This window comes from Rhinoraja longicauda, chromosome 11 (genome assembly GCF_053455715.1).
Source record: "Rhinoraja longicauda isolate Sanriku21f chromosome 11, sRhiLon1.1, whole genome shotgun sequence".
Lineage (NCBI taxonomy): Eukaryota > Metazoa > Chordata > Chondrichthyes > Rajiformes > Arhynchobatidae > Rhinoraja > Rhinoraja longicauda.
In genome coordinates, this window is record NC_135963.1 from 32,463,052 (window position 1) to 32,483,147 (window position 20,096).

General features: G+C 40.3%; 1 protein-coding gene across 4 annotated transcripts in view; it reads right to left on the minus strand.

Annotated features, from left to right (window-relative positions):
• prkaa2 (protein kinase, AMP-activated, alpha 2 catalytic subunit) overlaps window positions 1-19,671 on the minus strand; it is a 30,881-nt gene extending 11,210 nt beyond the window's left edge. Inside the window, exons 1-8 of one of the 4 annotated variants that reach the window (XM_078407319.1) lie at window positions 19,568-19,671; window positions 16,908-17,049; window positions 12,378-12,471; window positions 11,626-11,770; window positions 10,915-11,002; window positions 5,786-6,010; window positions 3,549-4,053; window positions 261-387 (exon numbers count right to left, since the gene is read on the minus strand). In XM_078407319.1, coding sequence (XP_078263445.1) covers window positions 261-387; window positions 3,549-4,053; window positions 5,786-6,010; window positions 10,915-11,002; window positions 11,626-11,770; window positions 12,378-12,471; window positions 16,908-17,049; window positions 19,568-19,661 — 1,420 coding nt within the window. In that variant the 5' untranslated portion in view covers window positions 19,662-19,671. Of the gene's footprint in view, window positions 1-260; window positions 388-3,548; window positions 4,054-5,785; window positions 6,011-6,385; window positions 6,419-10,914; window positions 11,003-11,625; window positions 11,771-12,377; window positions 12,472-16,907; window positions 17,050-19,567 lie in introns of those variants that run through there. The other 3 variants (XM_078407320.1, XM_078407321.1, XM_078407322.1) reach the window with 3 other exon arrangements.
• Window positions 19,672-20,096: the final 425 nt, after the last annotated feature.

The following is a 20,096-nucleotide window of genomic DNA, read 5'->3' on the forward strand; positions in this document are numbered from 1 at the left end:
AGGGTTGGGGTATCAAGAATTAAAGAACATAGACTTAAGGTGAGAAAGAAAATATTTAATAGGAACTTGAGGTGCAACTTTCTCACAGAGTGTGGTATGTTTACGAAACAAGTTGTAAAAGGAAGTGCTTGAGGCAGGTATAATGATTTTTTTATACCAGGTGTATAGAAATCTAGTCAATAGGAAACAACCATGAAACTATTCTTATTTTAGTTAAAGACAATGCTCAATTAGACATAAATAACAGGTGACATACTTACCATCAATGCTCATGAAATCTAGTAAATAGCTGCGATTATCAACTTGATATAGCTGCAAACTCATCTTCACATTGTTCCCAGTTACTGGATTCCTTCTACGCACACGCAGATGATAGGGATTCACCACCTTCAGAAAATAATTTATTACAGTTCAATAACATAGCACGGTAACTTTCCAAAGTTATCAGGTTTATACAGTGGAATAAGCAAAGAAGTTAGTACATCCTGAACAGTCAAAATCAGCAACTCAAAGGCAAGTATGAGTGCAAGTCATAAACTGCTTATAATCTCACTGCATTTTCAATTAACATTTTAAAGAAAACGGTGAATTATCGTTTTAAACAAAGAATGGTTGGAAGAATTGCCAGCTGTAGACCTACAACTTTTACAAAATCCAAGGCAGAACTGTAGAGATGCATAATCTGAGCTCGTTATCTTTGCTAATTGGACAAACTCCATTCAAAATTATAGTTATTTAAAAATGATTTCACATCATAAAGATGGAAAATATGATATGTGAAACAATTCCAGTTACCACATTATGTACAGGTCCACCATCAACTTTCCGGCAGCCCCCCCCCCCCCCCCCCCCCCGACGTTCCCCCTAAATGTAATGCGTAGGTCAGGTGAGGCATCTGATCTCGACCTCATCAGGACTTCCACACTGATCGGCGGGTCGAATTTCCACGCTGCGGCCACTGCTCTGGAGCCAACAGATCCATTCCCACAGCCGGCTTCCGCAGCTGATCGGCGGGTCGAATTTGCTGTCTGTGGTCGGGGCTCTGGAACACCGGCCTTGTTGGCGCTGACAGATCCATTCCCACAGCCGACATCCCCGGCGGACTTGACGGGCCAGTATCTCAGCCCCCCCACACCAACACCGTGACCTCTGTTGGTCCGGCAAAACAGATAACCGAGAAACGTTCTGGAAACAAGTGTGCTGGAAAATCAGTGGAGGACCTGTATTACAAATTTCTAAGATGGAAAACAAAGCAATGTAAACAATATTGTTGAATTTGTCCAATGGACTCCACAATCTCCCTTCAGCTTTTCCACACACCTCTTGTTTGCCTAACGCTTTCTCTCCCTCTGTCATCCACGACTCAGAACAATGGTTTGACCACAACATTAAAAACTATATTTTTCACAAGGGGGACTGCAATCCTTGTGGAGGTTAACTAAAAGATTGACATTTGCACCAAAACCAAAATAATCCACTTTTAGATCATTAAAAAATAATTTATTCTCCCAATACCAAATAGGTTTCTATTAAGAATATTTAATACCAAATTGTACCAAATCACCATCCAAAATAATGTAACAAAATAAAAAGTAAATATTCTATATTTATAGAATGCACGGTAGCGCAGCGGTAGAGTTGCTGCTTTACAGCGAATGCAGCGCCGGAGACTCAGGTTCGATCCTGACTACGGGTGCTGCACTGTAAGGAGTTTGTACGTTCTCCCCGTGACCTGCGTGGGTTTTCTCCGAGATCTTCGGTTTCCTCCCACACTCCAAAGACGTACAGGTATGTAGGTTAATTGGCTGGGTAAATGTAAAAATTGTCCCTAGTGGGTGTAGGATAGTGTTAATGTACGGGGATCACTGGGCGGCACGGACTTGGAGGGCCGAAAAGGCCTGTTTCCGGCTGTAGATATATGATATGATATGATATGATATGATATGAATGCAGGACATTTTGTTTTAATGATATTCTTACTGTTACTTTGTTGCTTATTATGATGCTTACATAATTAATTAGTTTACAAAATCCAAAGCTTTAAAACAAACCCATCCTAACAGAACCGTGGCATTTTAATTGATGATCATCATGGTACAGCAAAACAATAATCTGGCACTCTCGGGACTTGGTCTCTGCTGAACTAGCAGATTTTTTTAACCTGATTCAGATTACTTTATTGTCATGTACACCAGGGAGCAATGAAGTTCCAAGTTCACTTGAAGCTCATAGAGTAAACAGTAGACAATAATGAGAGATAAAACAATAAGTACAACAATGAATGCAAAATAGCAGAAAGTTGCAAGGATTGTAGTGCAATCTGAAGGAGTGCAATAAAGGAATGAAATAGAGTTAAGAGTAAGAGTACGAGGCAGCACCTCCGGGAAGTGGTCTAATAGCTGTGGGGAAGAAGTTGCTCATAAGTCTAGAAATCCAGACTTGCAAGTTCCTGTATCTTCCCTTCTGTATTTTCCCTCACAGGGTGCAAGAAAGAAAAGAAAGTGGCAAGATTGGAGAGTATCTTGATGATACATGGGGAGATGCATCAAAGGAACTTGGCTCACACACCGAACCTGGCTACACACCTCACTTGCACTCTGGACCCCCTGCTCACCATCTGAACTAATGAGTATGCCAGATGCACCATTATCAGGATTTCCGAACAATCGGTTTCCAGTCTTTTTGAGTTATACTTATCATGACCAGAGGAAGATAATCATGAAATGTTCATATATGTGAACATTGTGAATTTAGTTTTCATTTAAATTACAAAATGATTCCAATCACAAAGTTCTTTACAAACACTCTGAACAAAATGTTAACAGTACATATCACCACAAAGCCATAAAATACTGATTTCTTTGAGGGGAAAAAAGGTTTCCTTATCTGGTCAGATCTAAATGCAATTCCAGTCCCATTATCACAAGTGTTGAATTTTCTGATAATGTGCCCAGCTTCTGAAGAGAACCACCACCAAATAGCAGTGTGTGCAGAACAGTATCTCAGACTTCTGCATCTGCACAATGCAACATGCATCTGATCTCATGCTTTGTCTCTGGATTCACCTTTGAATCCAAGAGTGTTTGATCAATTGCTGAACTGAGGAACTATATATATTATGTATATGGTCCATCAGCTTTACTGGTGATGCTGGAACATCTAGCACAGCTCTAATATAAAAGGTCATGAGGGAACTGGGAATATACGTCAAGAAGCATGGTTGAAAATGAGATGTGCAAATAAACTCCATGGCCCTGCAGTCTGGTGGGAGTGGTGAAACGTTAGCCTGAACCGCACAATGCAACTCACCTCCCCCACCCCATCCAATCTACCTCTGAAAGAGTACATGATAGTGCAGAACTATCTTTAAAACTAAAGATAAGGGAGAAGGGAAATTATAAAAGATGATTTATTTCTCAGGGAACTGCTGCTAGTTAACATTTAAAAACAGGCAACATATTTAAGTAGAGATCATGGAACATGATTAAAAAAAGCTTGAACAAAATAAGGAATGTTTTCCTAAATGCGTTCCTTCTGTTGCTTCTTACCTTCCATTCATATTTCAGCTGTCGCATGGCTCTGTAGACCTCTGCCATGATATCATATGGTTTACTTTGGCTGCGAATTCCCAAGTGCCATTTTGCTTTTTTCAGTGCCATTGGCTTGGGTTTGGTAGTGTTGAGTGCATCTAGCGGACAACGTGCCTTAGGGCTATCTGCCATCAGAGGAGGCATCCGTTCAGGATGTGCTTTGACACCTGGTGGGATGTGCAGTCTGTTATCCTCCACGAATGAACCTGTTGGGGGGCTGGATGCAAGGTAAAACTCGCTAGCTTGATTCATTATTCTCCAATTGTCAGTAATGAGATGGTATGCCACAGCAAGCTGATCCTGTGGATCACCACTATATAAACTGCTCATAACTTCGGACTCAGTACATTCAAACTTCTCGCATACTTCCTTCACAGCATCTTCTTCTATGATATTGGAGTCATAAGCAGGATCCTCTGGAAACAGGTAAGTTGGCAAATCCCGTTTAAACCACTCATGTTCCCTGTTGGTAAAATGATGATTCAAGTATTTACTATCCGTAATTAAACTCGACTTAAATTCTATCCCAAAATAAAATGCCAGGTACACGAATTGTCTATATAATCCCTCAAGCATTTAATAAATTGATAACTGACCTGATCTTGGCCTCCGCTCCATTATCCTGGCTGTTTCCAATAGCCTCCAACTCAACTACAGACTAAAACTGACCATCTCCAAAGTGAATTCTACCATGGTTTCTTATGTGATGCACATTGTTCAATTGGCCAATAGTAAACTTAGTTAATGTACTTTAGACAAATAATGGCTAACAACAGATTACAATGATTTATTTGACAACAATTTAGACTTTCGAAGAGATCCCCCTCCCCTCCCCCCACTCACCATCAACAGCACCAAAGTCACATCTGTGGAGTCATTTAAGTTCCTTGGAACCATCATCTCCAGGGACCTTAAAAGGGGGGCCACCATCGACTCCACAGTCAAAAAGGCCCAACAGAGGATGTACTCCCTGCGGCAACTGAAGAAACACAATCTGCCACAGGCAATGATGGTCCAATTCTACACTGCTATCATTGAGTCCATCCTCACCTTCTCCATCATGGTCTGGTTTGGCTCAGCCTCCAAGCATGACATCCGGAGGCTGCAACGGATCATTCGCACAGCTGAGAAGGTTGTTGGCTGCAACCTTCCCCCCATTGACGAACTGTACACTGCAAGGGCCAGGAAGCGAGCGGGCAAGATCATCTCTGACCCATCTCACCATGGCCACAAACTCTTCGAAGCACTTGCCTATGGAAGGCGACTCGGGACTGTCAAAGCAGCCACAGCCAGACATACAAACAGTTTTTTTCCACGAGTGATAGTTCTACTCAATAACCAAAGTCTGTAGTCTCTTTTTTGCTCTGGTTTATTTTCATCCACATGTTTAGACCGTAATGATGTATCCTTATTGTTTTGATCTGGTTATGCTTTATTCTTAATTGTTAACTGTATGTTTGTGTTGTCATTTGTGAGCGGAGCACCAAGGTACATTCCTTGTATATGCATACTTGGCCAATAAACTTATTCATTCATTCATTTAGGCTTATAAGTTAATTAGTCATGTTAAAAAAAACTCTCCTCCCATTTGCATACTTTTACAGTATATCCTCTCCTGCCCCTCCATCCCTCTTGCATCCCTCACGTCCTTCCTAATATTCTCACTGAAAATGCCAACTCCTCCCTTATTTTTACCCCCATTCCCTGCTTTTGTCCCTCATCCTGCTTTATTCCGTCATCCCAATGCCCCAGTCCAGTTCTTTCCCCATCTTGCCTCGCCATTACTCTTCTACCTGGCCTCCCACCTTCTTTCAAATTTAGTGAATTAAAATGCATTCAGCCCTCAATCATCAACGAGAAACTTGCTTCAATATTTCCCCCATTACCAATCCTTAGCTGAGTGTTATTTATTTACGCATTAATCTACAAAATGAAATATGAAGATAATGGCAGACCAAACCAGAGGAGGATGTTTCTAAAAACTTTTCATTACCAAGTCATTTTAATTTTGCCCTGGAGATAGACCAATATTTGGCCACCCATGGTTGTGAGATATGAAGGTTTGGGAACAGGTTTATCTACCTCATTTTGGTGTAGGAAATGTTAGCCCTAATAAATAAAATCTTGGATTACCTCTCTGAAAAATTGAGGGCAGAGCAGAAATACTATAAATGAACAGATGTTATACATCATACCTGATGTCCTTAATGGTTGCCCGCTTCAGAGGGTCAACCTGCAGCATATGCATGAGAAAATTAGCTACCGAGCGATTGAGATAGTCAGGTATGTAAAATACTCCACCACGGATCTTCTTAAATAGTGTTGGTACATGCTCATCATCAAAAGGTAGTGTGCCACACAGCAGAGCATAAAGAATTACACCACAACTCCAAATGTCTACTTCTGGGCCTGCATACAACCTGATAAAAAAAATAACATTTATACATTTTAATTGTACAATACCATTATACATGAACAAACCAGTAGACAAGAAGGTACAAATAATAACCAGCAGTATAAAATTATTTCATTTGGTAAGATGTATTTGAATATTGTCACTAAATATTGATCAGTTTTAAACTGATTAGTGAACAAAAGAAGGTGGAAAAACTAGAAAAGAACAAAGGGTACAACAACCAGCTCAGTCCAGTTGATGTGCTTATAGTATTGCATTGAATTAGCCAGATTCTGGAAGATGCTGAAAATGAGATGTCAAGCAATTAACAGATTAGCATTTACATAAAATGAAAATGGGAAGCATGAACTGCACAACTACAGAAGTTCATGAAATTTACCTTAATTTTTATACGCAACACAAGAAGATTCCCTAGAAATGAATGGGAGAAAATGTTGGCTGTCAAAAAAAACTATTATTGTTGATTGATACTATTATTGAAACAAGTTGTCGTGTGACGTGTTGAAGACAATATTAATTGATAGTTTGATAAACATTTGTGTTTTCCTTCCATTACATATCGCACGAGAGTATAAAACTAAGTTCTTATAATCAAGACAAAGGCTGATTGACCATAATGTGTTAAATCATATTTCTGTACAAGCAGACCTTGGAACATCTTTTTCAAAAGAAACGATACTTTTGGTAATTAATAAAGGTACTACTACTCGAAATAATTTGCAAAGTTGATCCGACAGTTACAAAACAATGGAACTCCAGTTTTGTTTTGTTCTTATAAGTCCTGCTTTGAAAATGTACATCTGTACATTTCCTGTTAAAACAACGTCACAGAGGAGATGGTAACAATTGCAGTAAATAGTATAGGAAGGCACTAAACGCCACCTACTCCTTTTCCCCAGAGATGCTGCCTGACCTGCTGAGTTACGCCAGCAATTTGTGTCTATCTGCAATAATATTTTTTCTCTGCTCAGCTCCACTACTGCATGAACCAATTCAAATGAAAAAAACACATGTCGGAAAGTGTCAGGGTTGCCCGCTGAGGAATAAATCCACAGGTTTAAGCTAAGAAAGTTTCCCACCAATGTTGTTTGATAAAATTGTCAGCATTTATTAAGGTAGAAACTTTGGGTCTTAAAGGACTGTGGGTGCACACTCAGTTCCGACAATAGTGAAGATTATGATGTGGTTCGGGGTAAGGGAACTGACGGAGAATGTAAGGCAAGAATACTTTCACAGTGCCATCCACAAAATAAAGATAAAAGTTCTGTTAGCTGCTCTTTTGCACAAGACAGAATTCAAAGTGTGGATGGGTACTGCAAACCCAATAAGAACATTTACAAAAAAATCAGCTACTGGACCTAAAACGAATACTATTTCTCTTTCCACAGATACGACTTAACCTTTTGTGTATTTCCAGCATTTTGTTTTTATTTCAGATTTCCAGCATCTGCAATTTTTCTTGATTTACCATGACATAAAAATTTCAGTAGGGTATTCAATTTTGAAAACAACTTGATATTGAAATATTAATGAGTTTGGTGTGTAACTAATATTTGAGTGCTTAAGATTTGGTTTCTTATTTCAAGGAAAAAACAATTATAACTGTAGACAATACTTAGATCATGTTTCATCCATTATAATCAGATACAAGCTCTACTCTGCCATCAACTTCCAACAAGTTACCAAAATAACAAATGCTAACTTATGAGCGAAATAGATAAACTGGAGAAAAATGGAAATGGACACATCAAAAATACTTCTGGAAAATTTGCCTCCTCAAATCATTTTACATTTGCACTACTTCACACAGGATAGTAGTTGTACTTTGAAAGAGGATATTAAATACTGAAGTGGTTTGCATTATTACAGGATTCTATAAATTTGATATTATGAAGTGACAATGGAAATGTATGGAATGCATGAATATAATCAATGAAAGAAAGTATACGATGTTACTTTTCTTAAAGATGTTGACCAAATGACCATTTAAAAAAAAAATCGCACATCCTCTTGAGGAATTTGTGACGTATAGCATGAAAACAATTCAGCTTGCTTTTTGTCGTGACGTACTTTACTCTCAATTACAATAAAAGAAACTGCACATATATACATGTTGTATTCTTGAGTTTTAATATTGCCAATTCTTTCCAAATAAACATTCAAACATACAAATTAGTAGCAGGTGTAGGCCACTTAGGAGCAACTGGCAATGCCACGTAATAAGAATATGGTTGATCAGAGAATTCAAGAGATTGAATTTTCTACACATCTTAGTTTTAAATTACCTTTCCGGTGTACCCACTTCCCCTTTTTTGTGACCGTCCCCATTCATAAAAACATCTCAACATGTTTCCTGTCAAGCCCCTTTAGGATCTTTTGTTTGAATCAGGTCACTAATTCTTCTGAACTGCATGGAATATAGATTCAAATTGTCTATCCCCTCCAATCCCAAAAATTAGTGTGGTAAATCTCCATGGACTGCCTCCAAAGTATGAAACCTAAAATTGAGCACAGTAATGCAGACGTGGCTTCACCAACACCGTGTGCAATTTTAACAAAACCTCACCATTCTTAAACTGTAACCCCTTCACAATCAAGCCCAATATACTATTTGCCTTCTTAATTACTTGTTGGACCATCTGCCAATGTTTTGCGATTCATGCACAAAAATACTTAGATCCGTCATACCTTCACATTTCCAATCCTTCTCCATTTAGATAATCCATCTTTTGATTCCTTTTACTAAACTGCATGATCTCACACTTCCCCAATTAAATTCCATCTGAGTTTTTCCCCCAATCACTCATTCTATCTATATACCATTGCTGAATCACAATGACCTCATCAAGGCATGCCCGTCCACCTATTTCGATATAATCAACAAACCTGGAAGCCTTACATTCATTCCCCTCCTGTGATTCGTTGATATAAAGGGCCAAGAACTGATTCCTGGGCCTTCCAATATAATGTCATCCATTCACCATAGATTGTTCTTCTTTCTCATAGAATCCCCATTTCTAATTGGTATAATTTCCTGCTGAGCATTATGGACCAGCTACTTGAATATCTGCCATTTTTCATCTGCTCATCTCTTAGTTTATTTTTCCCAGACCACCTTGGACTCCATCTTCATCTCCATTCCATTATAATTGGCCTGATTTAAGTTGAAGACACTGGTTTTAGTCATGTGGGGTTCACCCTCAGATACCATCTGGAATGATATCATTATGATCATTCCCTCCTAGAGAATTTGCATCCACAAGATCTCTTACTAAACATTCCCCGTCACTCCCATTCCTCATGACCTAATCTATAAGAGTGATTCCCAGGTGAGTTCCATAACCTACTAAAAAACTATCCCTATATCAAATTATTCCTCTACAATACTCTTACTTGATCATTTGATTTATTCAATTAATATGTACATTAAAATATCCAATAACAATTGCAATTCCCAAGATATGTCCCCATTTATGTACCATTCTATCAAGTGGTCACGTTTTGAGAGCAGGTAGATGATTCCTACTCTTGTCTTCTTTTCCCTGTTATTCATATTTTTCAACCCAAATAAATCCTACATAACTGTCCACTGTCTCTATATAATGACTCAAAACTCTATCTTCCTATTTACCTATTCTTTTGGATAGCCTTGAATATTGAACCCTGAAAATTGAATATTAGCCATTGAATATTGAGTCCTGGTCATCTGCAACCAGTTACTGCAATTGCTATTAGTTCACACGGATATGTTCTTATTTATGCCGCTAACTCATCCACCTTATTGCAAATGCCACATGCATTTGAATAAAGATCTTTAAGATTTTGGGGTTTTAAAAAAAAAAAAATTACAAACTCTGGATTTACTGTGTGCTGCATACTTTTCTTTACATTTTCTGCTTCAGCCTGTCATACTTTGTTTGTCAATTTCCCCTCACTATCCGTGCCACCATTTCCTCATTTCCTATTGATTTATTAAACATCCTACTCTTGAGGTGCTCCCCTTCCTATGTAGTTTAAAGCCCTGTCTATAACCATATGCTTTGCAATTTTCCAGGACACTAGTTCCAACAGTTGAAGCCCATCCCATCTGAATAGGTCTTTCCCTCATACTGACGCCAAAGATCCATGAATTGGAATCCATTTCAACTAGCACTCTTTGAATCACACATTTACCTAACAAATCCTATTTACTTTTTGCCAATATGAAAGTGGGTTAGGTAATAATAGGGAGACTGTCACCCTTGTGGTTCTGCTGTATAATTTTGCACCAAGTTTCCCATAATTCCTCGGCAGAACCTCCTTCCCAGTCCTATATTGTCTTAGTGGGTTAAATGGCCTCATTCTTTGCCATAAGAACTTAATAAAAAGTCTGTCAATAACTTGCCTAACTGTCTGATTAAAAGCAATTGTTCCTTTTCTATTCAGGGTCTCATGCTATTGCCATTTTATCACCTGCTTCATTAATCTTAGCTGTTACATCAAACATTAACAGGCCCTTTGACCCATTATGCCCGTGTTCCATGCCAAACTAAACTAATCGCTACTGCCTGCACGTTATCAATATCCCTCCATTCCTTGCACATCCATTTGTCTATCTAAAGGTCTTTTAAATGCCACTCTCATATCTGCCTTCACCATCAGCTCTGGCAGCATGTTCCAAACACCTACCATTTTCTGTATAAAAATATTTACCCTGCACATTTGTAATGGTATATGGACAGAATGAGTGATTGGGCGAAAAACTAGCCAATGCATCTTGGGAACATTATAATTGACATTTATATTGCAGGTATGAATGTACTAGAAGACAACATCAATGGGAATTGCTCTGTTATAAAAGACAATCATATCATATTGGCTACTGAAACAGAGAAAATAATATTAGAATATAGACATGATAGTTCTTACCGGCCTGAGATAACTTCAGGAGCTGCATAATTTGGTGAGCCACAGCTAGTACGCAAAAATTCCCCATCTGCCATCATATTAGATAGTCCTATAATGCAAAGAGGATGCATTAGACAGTTTCACGAGTTAGATTTTTTATCTCATACTCCTTGAAACTTGTGTGGAAACTATAATGTTTTCATAAGATATTACAGCAGAGAATTGAAAATGCATGCAACATTTTTCACCACAAGCTCACACCATTTTCCACTTTTGATCTTTTCTGTTTTTTATTTCCAAAAGTAAAAACCGTCTTCAATTTCATTAATTTTAATTGGAAAAATTTAGTTAATATGACCAAATACATTTGCACAGTCCAATGGATAGGAAAGGTTTACAGGGATATGGGCCAAACTCAGGCATCTGGGACGTGTAGAAGCAGCACATTGGTCAGCTAGAGGGCTCTTTTCCATACTGTTTGATTATGACTTACTGCACTTCATCGCATAGAGCATTAGCAATGGAACACAATTGTACATTTGATTGAGCTCCAAATTAAGTCTCAATTACATATATTTTTTTTAAAGGTATCCAATGTTTTAATACGTGTGAAACAAATTAGAGTTCTGTGTTGTATTCTTGACTCACTATGCTGCAAACATGTCATTTCCCAACTCGGGAACACTTAGCTGCTGTCTGACACATTCTTCACATACACCATGAGTCACATACCAAAGTCAGCTATCTTGACATTCATTTGAGCATCAAGGAGAACATTCTCTGGCTTCAAATCACGATGAACTACCATGTGTCTGTGACAATAATCAACAGCCGAAATAATTTGTTGAAAAAGCCGGCAAGCCTCAGCATCCTCCACCTACAGTAAAGTGAAAACAGGAGTCCATCATTATCACTGCAGAAGGTCCTAATTCTGTTACAATAATAAATAGATATTACTGCATGAAAGTCACACAAAATACTCGAACAGAAACACCAACACCAAAATGTCTGTTCAAAACTACCGACTCTTGTTTGTGGGATCATTTCCAGATTGACTGCTAAAGCAGTCCCCTTTCAATGGAAAGTTGCAGAGGGGGAGATGGGGAGAATGGGGGAGAAAGAGAAGTGACCAGGAAGCAAATGTGGTATTCTGTGTATATACAATGATACAGTTCTATAGACCGGCCGTTTAAAACTGCATCTAAAGTATATTCTTAGAACCATTTGCCAATGGTAGGATTTACAAATAGGTCTGAAGTCAAGTGAGCCGTAGATCGGGGTAGTTGCAACGCATCACACATTCATAATATTCACCAATAGGTTTATACAAATCTGAAAATGATATGTGGAATTCTAAAGTAAATGCTTTAATTTCTTAAAGATATGGAAGATAAATTTAATGCAAAAAGCAAGGTAAGTACATTTTCTCCTTAAGCACCTTAAAATCAGTTACCCATCTTTTCAAAAGGTTGTATAGCTCTTACCCTTCCATGCTTACAGATGTAGTCAAAAAGCTCACCACCTGGCACATATTCCATCACCATAAAGAAATCAGTTGGTGTACTGATCACTTGGTACCTGGTAAAATGTAACAATAGTTTAAAAAAGGCACAAAGTGCTGGAGTAACTCAGCAGGTCAGGTAGCATCCCTAGAGAACATGGATTCTTTATGGTACCTGGAACATGTAATAATTATAGTACCTGGCCAAAGGCAACACAGTGTAAAGACATCTGAAACTGGGATAAATGGCCTGAAATTTGTCATTGTAATGACAGCAAAACTGCAAGAACTTACTATCATAGTGTAAATTGACAGGAACCTCTGGTTTACAAGTATGCAGAGTTAAACATGGAAATCCATAAACTGCTCTCAGTGATACCCTGCATCTCCAAAGAGAGCACATTTGTAGTCTTTGCAGAGACAGTCAACTCAAACTGGTAATTTTTTTTACTTCAGCTTTTTTTAAACTTTATTCTTGCAGTGAAAAAGTTGAGAATACAAAACTTATTCAATAATACATAACTCTGATCTTAAATAGTTCACAAAACAAATGCAGCAAACAAAATCTCTCTGGCCCCATAAAACTGAGTTTGTACTTTTGAATATTTTCCCCTACATTTGAAGGTTTTTTTTAAAAGCTTGAAATTAAAATATATATTTTTAACAGTAGATATATTAACTACTTTCATTGCATTCCTATGTCACAATCTCTATTTTGCTTCGATAAAACTAAAGTCTGATTTTGACAGAATTCTTCAACCTGATTAGTTATTGACATTGCTGAAAGGCTTTGTTGCTCTTCAATCCCCAAGGATGTTAGCAGACAACAAGTTGCATTAGAAAAATGGAAATCAAAATACAGGTGCTCCTCAACTTACGATGGGGTTACGTTCTGAGAAACCCGTCGTATACCAAAAATATCGTAAGTTGAAATGCATTTAATACACCTGATCACATGACCGGAAGCCAGCTGCGGCTCGCTAAGGGTCGCTGCTGTTTGCACCATCACAAAGTCAAAATATCGGAAGGTGAAGCATCGTACGTCGGGGAGCATCTGTATATGAAGTTTTGTAGGCAACTTCCTCTAAGGTACTCATTTATTCGCCATTATCCACAAAATGCAGGCCACAACCATTAGAGCAAAGTACGAAACAGGTCCACACATAGTGTGGAAACAGGCCCTTCGGCCCAACTTGGCCACACCGACCAACATCTCCCATTCACATTAGTCCCACCTGCCTGCTTTTGACCCATATCCCTCTAAAACTGTCCTATCCATGTACCTCTCTTATTGCTTCTTAAACATTGCTCTGTGCGTCCACCTAATCTGTTCCTCTGGTGATTATAAACAGCTCTACAAGATCACTACTCATTCTCCTACTCTCCAGGAATAGAATCCCAGCCTCCTCAACCTCTCCCTATAGCTCAGACCCTTGAGTCCTGGCAACATCCTTGTAAATCTTCTCTGCACCATTTCTTACTTGACAACATCTTTCCTATAACATGGTACACAGAACTGAACATAATACTCTAAATGCGGCCTCATGAATGTCTTGTATAACTGTAGCATGACCTCCCAACTTCTATATTCAATACTCTGACTGATGTAATTAAATAATTTGTTTCCACTGTGAGATGGTTACAATGGACCTCTGGATTATGAAGACATTCATTGCACATCTTCTGTGTCATACGTATCTTGGGTACTTGACTATTCAGCAGCAGGGGTAACAAGCCTTTCTTGGTTTAAAAAAAATGCAACTTGGGATCAAGGAAACAAAAGGATCAATCTTCCCTGTGTATGCCGATCTATTAGAATTCCCAGTTAAGCAATATATCATTTTTAACTTTCTTGTGGTTATTTTTTAAATCCTTTAGCTCCATAGCCTTGCTGAATTCTGCCTTGATTATACCCAATTTTACATTGCTCCTTCACTGGTCAACATGTCTTCAGCTGCCAAGGTCCTAGAATTCCATCTTTAAACATTTGTGCCATACTACTGCTCTTCACTCTTCAGGATGAGGTATATTCGGCAGCAAGTGACCCATTTCCTAGTCACTAAAGCCTTTTTTTTTAAACCACATACAATGCAGGGCAAAGCAACCCTCTTATTTGGCACCCCATCCACCATGCTGAACACAAAACCCCATCACCATTAATGCACTAGTGGCTGATGCATCTTGATTTAATAAATATATGGCAGCAACTCACAGAAGCTTCAATAGCAACTCTCAATCCCACACCATTACTATCAAAGGGACTACAGGTGCATGTGGACACCATTAACTGCAAGTTTCCTTCCGAATAACATGCTTGCACATGTACTGTAGTTCCTTCATCTGTGTACCTAACTGCAGGGTGGGAAGATCATCACCAAAAGCTTTGCTGTGATTCAAATGGAGAGTTTATGTCCACCTTAGGATCAATTGGGGATGCACATTAATGAGTTCAGAAGTGGTCCATAAAAACCAACTCTATTCATCTGCCCTAATATCTCCTCCTATGGATTAGCATCAAATTTATTTGTCAACACTTCTGTGAAGCACCTTGATTGGTTTTACATGACAGATGTTATATAAATACAAGTTGTTGTATGATAGAATTAAAAGCACAAGTATAAACAAGTACTGATTTAAACTTGATTTGAAAGCGGGTGTTCAGTAGATTATGATATTTGGTTTGATTCTCTGTTCCAGAGACCAGGTCTGCTAACAAATGCAGCCCTTCGTGTATATAGCTATTTGATAACTATTTATGGATTCGTTTTTGCATGTAGACAGTCAATACCCCACTTTGGTAGATTTTGGCCAATTGTTCACATATAATACTGCCATTTCAATAATCTCCAAAAAATACAATCTGAATACAAAGAAGAATCCAAACAAAGCATCATTTGGTATAACTTATCTAAAAAAAAAGGTAATGAGGGAGCATTTTGAGAAATATGCACATGGTTTTCAAGAATTAGGAACTTTTATTTTAGCTTCCAGGCACCTGGCAGTGGGCCAAGTCCAAAAAAAGAACAAATGTTAAAAATAAGTTACATTATATATAAATAGCATAATGACTGGAAGAGTTAATGAAAGCATAAAAAAATCAGTTAGACTTTTCTGACTTAAGCAGAGAAGGCAAAGAAGATACTGAAAATGGTAGGAAAGACATCCAATTTTACAGATGACATCCTGTTATGAAATATAATACAATGTGAACCAAAGAATAATAAAATGACAGATCAACCATCCATACAGCACACTTTGGACTTTCAAAATGAACTGAGAATATAATCTAAATGAGGAAACACAGGGCAAGGTACATAAACAAGAGATTTTAACGATTAAAAACCAAAGCTATATAACTTAATTGTACATCCAAGCCCAATCATAAAATATTGAAAAGATAGCAGATAACAACACTTATTATATACCAATAGTCTTATCTGTTAGTAACTTCAACTCGGCACTCCCACCATACGGCAGAACCTTTACCCTTCTTCAAGAATCCATTCAGCTCTGCCTTAAAAATATTCAACGATTGCCTCCATTCACCTTTCAACTACAATGAATTCAAAAGGCTATGAGCCTTTTCAAAAAGAAATAACGTCATCTCTCTTAAATGGTCGAGCGCTTCTTTTTAAGCAATTAACCCTGGTTTTAGATCACGAGGAAGCATTCTCTTCACAACCACAATGTCGTCCCCTCAGAATGTTGTATAGTTCAGTCAAATTCCCTCTGCAAAACTCCAAGTACAAGCTCAGCCAGTCCAACCTTCGTCAACAGATCTATAAGGAATTAACTTCCTCTATTCAAATTTCAACACATTCTCATCCTAAATGATGAAACCAATACTGTGCACAATACTTAGATGTTGTCTCACCAATGATTATAACTGATGCATTATCTCTCTCCTTTGTATTCTACTCCCCTACAAATAGATAACATTTGTTACATTTCCTTATAACCTGCTGTACAAAGTCAGGAAGGTCACAAAGGGAAGTAAAAATATAGAATTAAAAGTTAAATATACCGAGTAATGGGAAATACATATTTGAGGTGGGACGAGGAATACAAAGGAAAATGGCATCAGACCTGTTCCATTATTCAGTAAGATAATACTTTGATCAATTTCAATTTGTTCAGTATTCAAAGCTTTTGGAAAAAAAAATTCAGCCATCTCTTTGGGGAAATGTGTTCCTTAGATGTCACTGCGGATACCCTAGTTTTAATTTCAGCAATGTGCCCCATGTTTTGAAAGTACCCCACTGAGAAAGATCACAACGCATAATTTTTAATAATTTATCGCCCATCAATCCTTCCAAAGCCAAGTCCATTCACAAGTTTATGCAACCCAAACTTAATTACAATCTTTAAACTTTAGAATTATTCCAATGAATCTGGAGTGCCCACATTCTAAATCTGACTGAATTCCACAAAGATACCTTCCTTGATGTATTGAACAGGTTTTTCCGGAAACAGTAATACATTTTGTAGCAGTAAATCAAGAATTATTACTCACAATTTGATGATGTGAGGATGGCGGAAGAGCTTTAAGTTTTGGATTTCCCTTTTAATCTTTCCAACTACATCCAAACTGCGAATCTTCTGCCTATTTAGGATTTTAACTGCCACTTTGTGCCTTGTTAGCTGATGCTCCCCAACTAAAGAAAGAAGTAATACAATTCAGCAAGAATAGCTTCACTCTGCTTGATGGAAGGATGTCTGATAAAGGAAACAGAAATGAAAATCAATCCTTCAAAGGAAACTAGAAAGCAAAGTTTACAAAGTGCTTGAGAACAGGGAACTGGAATTCAGAGGTTGGGGATAACTGGGCAGTCAGTTAGAGGAGACTGGAGAAGGGACAGAAAAAAACATTATTACAAGACAATTAATGAATGGTTGGGGAGGGGTGATGGTGAAGATGTGCATACAGACAGCAAATATACTGAATACTCTAAAACCATGAAGGCATAGCGAATGGGAAGCGGTGCCATTAGAGGTACGAATTTAGAGATGAGGACTGGGACCAATGTAGTTGCAGGGGTGTGGGGTGGTTGCTGTTACAGAGGCAAGAGAGTACATGCTACATAGGGCAGAGAAGCAAAATGTGTCAGCTAGTTATGGACGAGAAAAAAGATGGGGTGTGTGGCTGCAGGAGCAAGGGGCAGCAGAAGGAGGCAGAGCTGGGAGGGGTAGGCAATGGAAAGGGGTGGGCTCAGGATGGAGAGCAGGTGGGGTTGTGGTTAGTATAAGTGTCAGGTGGGAGGTAGAAAGGGCCAGGCATGAGCTAAGCTGAAGGTGGTGGAGCGGGCGAGATTGCAGTGTTGGTAAGGAGCGGGACTGATGGAAGGTTTGGGGTTAGAGGTGCGAGACTGATGAGTGGCGGGGGTGAAGGATGGGACTGAAGGGTAGCGATAACGGGTCTGACAGGTGGTTGAGGAGTGAGACTGTTGTGTGGTGGGAGGTAGAAGGGGAGGGCCTGATGGGTGGTCGAAGGGATGGGACTGAAGATGGTGGGTGGTAGATGGAGCAGGTCTAATGGGTGCTAGAAGGGGTGGGACTGGGATGGCTGGGGTACAGGGGGCAGGTGTGATGGTGGTAGAGGGGCGGGTCTGGTGGGTGGCGGAGGGGTGGGTCTGGTTGGTGGTGGAGGGGCGGGTCTCATGGTGGTGGAGGGGCGGGTCTGACGGTGGTGGAGGGAGGGGGTCTGACGGTGGTGGAGGGGCGGGTCTCATGGTGGTGGAGGGGCGAGTCTGATGGTGGTAGAGGGTCGGGTCAGGTGGGTGGTGGAGGAGCTGGTCTGGGGAGGTGGAGGGGGCGGGATGGGTCCAACCATCCAGTAGTTCTACCACTTGTCCTGGGGAGTGTGAGTTACGGCGGTGGGAGCGGCAGGAGGTCGGTGCCGCCGTCAGGGCCCGGCTTTTAGCGGCCGGTGGAGGGTTTTGAGCGGCCGCTGTCCGGACCGGTGGGGCTGTGTGGGGCCGCTGGGCGGGCTGTGTGGGGCCGGTGGGTGGGCTCGGTGGAACCACTGTGTGGGGTCGGTGGGCAGGCTTGTGTAACATCTGAGGTCAGATTATTCGCAGATGATCTGATTCTCAACAGACCCATACACTCTCTGAATGACTGCGATACCCTTCAACAAGACATCAATTCACTCTGCAAGTGGGAATCTTGGCAGATGAAATTCAACAAATCCAAGTGCTATATCATGAGAATGACCCACAAGAAGAATTATCATCATTATCAGTACTTCATGGGGAAACTGCACTCCAGGAGGTAAAACATCACCCCTATTTGGGTATCAAACTGTCAGACAACCTCTGCTGGGCAAAACATATTAACCAAGCTATCTCAAGCTCAAACAAAATCCTTGGTCTCCTGCGACGAAATTTCTGGAACTGCACAAAATCCACAAAGGACATTGCTTACAAAACACTATACGTCCAAGGCTGGAATACTGTAGTGCCATTGGGGATCCCTACCAAGTGACCCACATTAACAACCTCGAGAAGGTCCAGAGAAGAGCTGCCTGGTTTGTAACCGGTGACTATAGAAAGACCAATAGTGTCATAGAAATACTTCATGGACTCAAATGGGACACCTTCCAAAGACGCCGTATAATATCCAGGCTTACTGCAGTCTACAAAGAAACCCACTCATTTGCTCCATCCAACATTGCCCATCTTTCATACAGTCGGAATAACAGACCAGGAACTCGACTAAACCAATCCTTGAATTATATAACCATCAAGACCAACAAAGACTGTTTCCGTTACTCGCTGTACCCCAGAACCATCCCTGTTTGGAATCCTTTGCCACCGCATATAAAATCTGCTGTTGATAGTAAATCTTTTAAACTGTTGCTTGCAAACACTATAAATTTTAAATCTGCAACTGTACGCATGAGGGACTGCACGTTTGTAGCCCAACACAGCGGCGGTTGGTGCAGTATCAACAAGACAAGTTGTGTGGAGCCGGTGTGTAGGGTGGGTGGGGGGGCGGTGTGGTGTGGGGTGGGGGGTGTGTGTGTGTGTGTGTGTGTGGTGGGTGGATCGCGGCCAGTGTGACAGATCGCGGCCCCGGCCGGGCCACAGTCAGATTTACCCAGCAACACAAACCACGAGCCCCAGCGGGCAGGACGGGGCGCGACGCGCTTCTCGGTGCGGAAACACACTTAACTCTTCACTTTGCCGAAGGTGCCGACGCCCAGGGTGTCCCCCAGGATGTAATGGCCGATCTTCACTCGCCCGTCGTGCTTCTGCTTCTCCGCCATGACTAACGGATGCCTTCGCTCTGCCCGCCTCGCACCTCGGCCGGAAGACACTGTGGGTTTTGGGGGGGGGGGGTGCGGGTCGGGTGGCCGCCATCTTTGATGCTGGCAGCTCTGCCGATGGAGATGGGAGCAGAGCACTGTGTGGAGCAACTCCTCCACTCGGTGGAGGGAATGGACAGGCGAAGTTTGGGGTCGGGACTCTCCCTTCTTTACTCTGGTGGGGGGAATGGACAGTCTAAAGAAGGCTGGATCCGTTCTTTCCACAGATGCTGCCTGACCCGCTGGGTTTCTCCAGCATTTTGTTTTATTTCTCAAAGCCAGTAGGAGTAAGGCTGGTGTCAAGTGTTTCAATGTCATATACACTGGGACCACAACAATTAAATTCATACTTGCTGCCGCTTTACAATTACATTAAACAAAACACAACTGTACAAT